The following is a 4,095-nucleotide window of genomic DNA, read 5'->3' as shown; positions in this document are numbered from 1 at the left end:
TGATACAGATAGTATTTCTTTTAAATGAAAATTCCATTAGGACAAAATTGGATAACACTTACTCGATTTACTTGGGTTCATAATAGAATGTCTTTTACTCCAGCAATACATACATTTTACACCTTCAGGGTCTGTTAAAGTGAACTGACATGGCATAATGAAACCGTTCATCTTCTGGGCAACTTAGGGGCTGTTTGGTTGTATGTTTTTACTATGTAAAAGGATAGAAAGTGTAAAAAAGTGGGTCCCAATGTTAGCTTTCATCACTTTCAATTGTTTGTTTATAGTTGTGAAAATAGTGTAAAGTAATTTCATATGCTGATGTGGCTTGTAAAGTGATTTCATAAAAAAAGACATGATTTTAGGAGAAAGCTGACATTGAAGTTAGGAAAAAATAATAAAAAATAATTCCAACCAATATGATCATTTGAGTAGGGACCACTTTTTACACTTTCCAAACAAACAATTAAAGTTACATTTACTAACCAAACAAGCAATTTATGATTCCAATAGAATCAAAAACAAACAAAGAAAAGTATAAAAGTAAAATTGATAAAGTGGATAACAACTTTCCAAGTTGTGTCATAAATACACAACTTTACCAACAACAAACAAACAGCCCCTTAGAGAAGAGGTACCGCCAAAAAAGAAATTTGTTTTGGTCTAGTTGGAAGCAAAATGTTACCATTTTCAGTACAAAAAGTGCCAACAAAAACGTAAGAATCATGCATTTACGGCAATTTTTTATCAAAGAGAAAAAACACCATGACTGTTTTTACTAGTTCAGCGCCATGTGTCACATTTTAATGCAGTAAATATACCTAGTTGATATACTGACTGTTTTGCTAATTATTTAGCAAAATCGACCTCTTTGACCAACATGCTAAAAAGATGTCAGTTTCGCAAAATTAAACTTCTGAAACATACGGGACTAGTAGTCTTGTATGTTTAGTGGCTAGTAATTGTCCACTAATCTTGACTCAGAAAACCTACAGGACTAGTAGTCCCATGGATTTTCTAAACTGTGCGAAGAAAACACACGGGACTACTAGTCCCATGCGTTAAGAGGAGACTTGGGCGAAAGTATGGCGCTATCACCCAGCAAATCCACGAGACTAGTAGCCCTGTGGATTTACTGGGCACACCAGAAACGTGCACAGAGCATGCACATGCTATATCGCTTCATATACATTGCTTGGCAGACCTGTTTGGGCTACAAAAATATAACATCCACTTCATATAATTGTTATACAGTATAATATTTATATAGTTACAAAATTTAAGAAATAAACACTGAATAAAAATACATTTAATGAATTCATAACATCACAACACAATTATATGAAGATCTGAAATTCTTCGGCGTCGGAGAGGATAGACCGCGTCAAACTTCAACAATGCTGGAGTGAACTTTAGGGAAGATCTCTATTTGGGTTTGAAGAGAATGAGTTTGGTGAGAATAAGAGAGAGAAAAATGAGGAAGAAAGAGGTGCTTTTGAAGAGAATAAATGGAATGGGGTGGATGAAAATCGGGTTTGGAGAGGTGAGAGATAGGGAGGGAGAGAGAGATGAGGCTATACCCTAATTTTTGGGTACATTGGCTACTAGTCTTGAGGGTTTTTTGAGTTAAGCTTAGTAGCAAATTACTGATCATTAAACATACAGAACCAATAGTCTCGTATTTTTACAGAAGCCTATTTTTACGAAACCTATTTATTTTTTATCTGTTGGCCCAAAAAAGATCAGTTTTATTAAATAATTAGCAAAATAATCAGTTTTACTACTTATTTAGCTAAAAAAGGTCTCCTTGAAAAAAAAATCCATTTGGATTCTCAAAATTTCCTCAACTAAATTCACTGTATTTTCTCTCTTATTCTCACCGACCTCCCTCTCCAAGTGTAACTTCTCTAACCCTCTCAACAACTATTAAAAACCCTTTCCTTCAACAATCCCCCACCTCTTCTCAAGGTATTTGCCTTTTTCCTCCCTAATTTGTGCAATTCTAGCAAAAAAGGAAGCACCTTTCTGCCAAATTCCATCAAGATGTGCGGTGGCGCCATCATCTCCGGCTGCATCTCTCCATCTAACGGGCCGAGGAGGGTCACCGCCGGCGACCTGTGGCCTCATCTGAGCAAGGGACAGCTGTATGGCTCTCAGAAGAAGTTTGTAAATGATCGGGCGGTCGAGATTGAACAGGACGATGATGACGTTGATTTTGAAGCTGATTTCCAAAAGTTCAAGGATCGTGAGCAGGAGGAGTTTGATGAGATTAAGCCCTTGTCTTTCCCCACGAAACCAGCTGCTGCTAAAGGTATTATAGATTTTAATTGGTTAATTTCTGTCAAAGTTTTAATTTTTATACTGGGTTTCTGGTTGATTTTGGGGTTCTGGAAATGAGTTTTTTTTATAATTTGGGGATTTGATGGGGCTTTTTTGTTCTTTTTAATTGATGCTAATTTGAGTTATTTATTGGATTTTGTTCGTTGGGGTTTTTTTGATAATTTGGGAATTTGATGGGGCTTTTTTGTTCTTTTTAATTGATGCTAATTTGAGTTACTTATTGGATTTTGTTCGTTGGGGGGTATTGTATAGATTGAACGTTCTGTTTGTATAATTATTCTTTCTGATTCTTTTGGGTTTTATTCTCGTTTAGGATTTGAAGTTTATATGCTTATAAAAGGTCTGAAGAGCATTAGAGTAGGCAAAGTTTATTAGATCAAAGTAAGCAGGAAAGAATTTAATTATAGAGGAGAAGTTTCCTTTTAGCTTATCTTTGTTATTATTAGTTTAGCTACTGCAATAGAGATATAAGCTGCAAAATATGTTATCTGTGCTCTGATGTTGGATATCTGGAGGTTGGGTTTTGATTTCTGGATATTTATGAGTATTGGAATTTAATAGGGCAACAGCAAGAATGGGATTATTGCGATAGGTGAATTGATAAATAGCTGATTATTATTGTCAGGCTATGTAGGAATGAATTGGTACCCCTGATGAGGAAAGGATTGTAAAAGATTTATTTTCCCATATTTTCCCTCACGATTACATTGGTACCATAAGGAGATGCATGATTGGAATTAGTTTTGGACATTCCTCCCTTTGTTTGATCTTTTGAGAATGTGTTTTAATGCTTGTCCTTGAAGTATATAGAGTTTGGAACATTGAAAGCAAGATGATAAGTTGTCTTTTCTCCATTTGCTTGTTATGATTGTTAGGCACTTAGTTGCTTACCATGGTCCAAATTGGCATTAGCTTTGAGTACTGATAACCTTGTCAGAGTTTACAAAAGTCTAGAGATTGAACTTAGTTCTTTTTAGGCCCTTGTCAGAGTTTACGATAGTTGGCATTAGCTTCAATTTTTATCCCGATATGAAATTAGTTCTTTTTAAGCCCTTGTCAGAGCTTACAAAAGTCTAAGAGGCCAAACCTGAGATTTTCTTAACATTTTGATGTAATCGTTTGGTGGGCTTATCCTTTAATTGTTCTTCTATCCTAGGATTTTCATGGAGGGGATAAGGATAAGAAAATGATAGGTAAAGCATATTTTTGTTGACTTCTGCACCGAAACATTCTTTAAACTTGATATCATTGTTCAATTGGTATTCCATTTTGTTTCCTTGTCTTCTTTGCAATGTAAGCAAATGGTAGAGGTCACCTTCCAATTTCATCGAACGGAAATTTGCTTATAATCTCTTTGAGGTGGATTCAACAAGTAACCACTGATCAATATATATTCCCACCTCGCCTACTTATCAAATAAAAAAATGTAGACTCGAAGTCATATCCTTTCTTCTTCATTTACTGTATGAGCTGCTAGATATTTTTTGAAGAATTCATGAGCCCAGGTTTTCCCTGAAGATTGTTTTTGCCAACTGTTCTACGTTTCATGGCTACACATTCTCTTACTCTTGTTGCAGGAAGAAATTGATCACTTCTTTTGTGTGCACTGGTCATCTAAAAAGTATGCTTTTTTAAAACTGACCTTAGTTTGATGAAAAAAAGGTTCAGATAATCTTGATTATGATGATGACAATCATGTGCACTGTAGACCCTGGGTCTCTGGTTGATATCTCTTTTTCTCAATGAAAGCAATTT

General features: G+C 35.3%; 1 protein-coding gene across 1 annotated transcript in view; it reads left to right on the top strand.

Annotated features, from left to right (window-relative positions):
• LOC109833650 (ethylene-responsive transcription factor 1-like) overlaps window positions 1,848-4,095 on the top strand; it is a 5,031-nt gene continuing 2,783 nt past the window's right edge. Inside the window, exon 1 of the mRNA XM_020401392.1 lies at window positions 1,848-2,311. Within this exon, the coding sequence (XP_020256981.1) occupies window positions 2,044-2,311 (268 nt within the window). The 5' untranslated portion in view covers window positions 1,848-2,043. The remainder of the gene's footprint in view (window positions 2,312-4,095) is intronic.

This window comes from Asparagus officinalis, chromosome 3 (assembly GCF_001876935.1).
Source record: "Asparagus officinalis chromosome 3, Aspof.V1, whole genome shotgun sequence".
Lineage (NCBI taxonomy): Eukaryota > Viridiplantae > Streptophyta > Magnoliopsida > Asparagales > Asparagaceae > Asparagus > Asparagus officinalis.
Note: the sequence above shows the minus strand (reverse complement) of the source record. Positions and strands in the feature narration are given on the sequence as shown.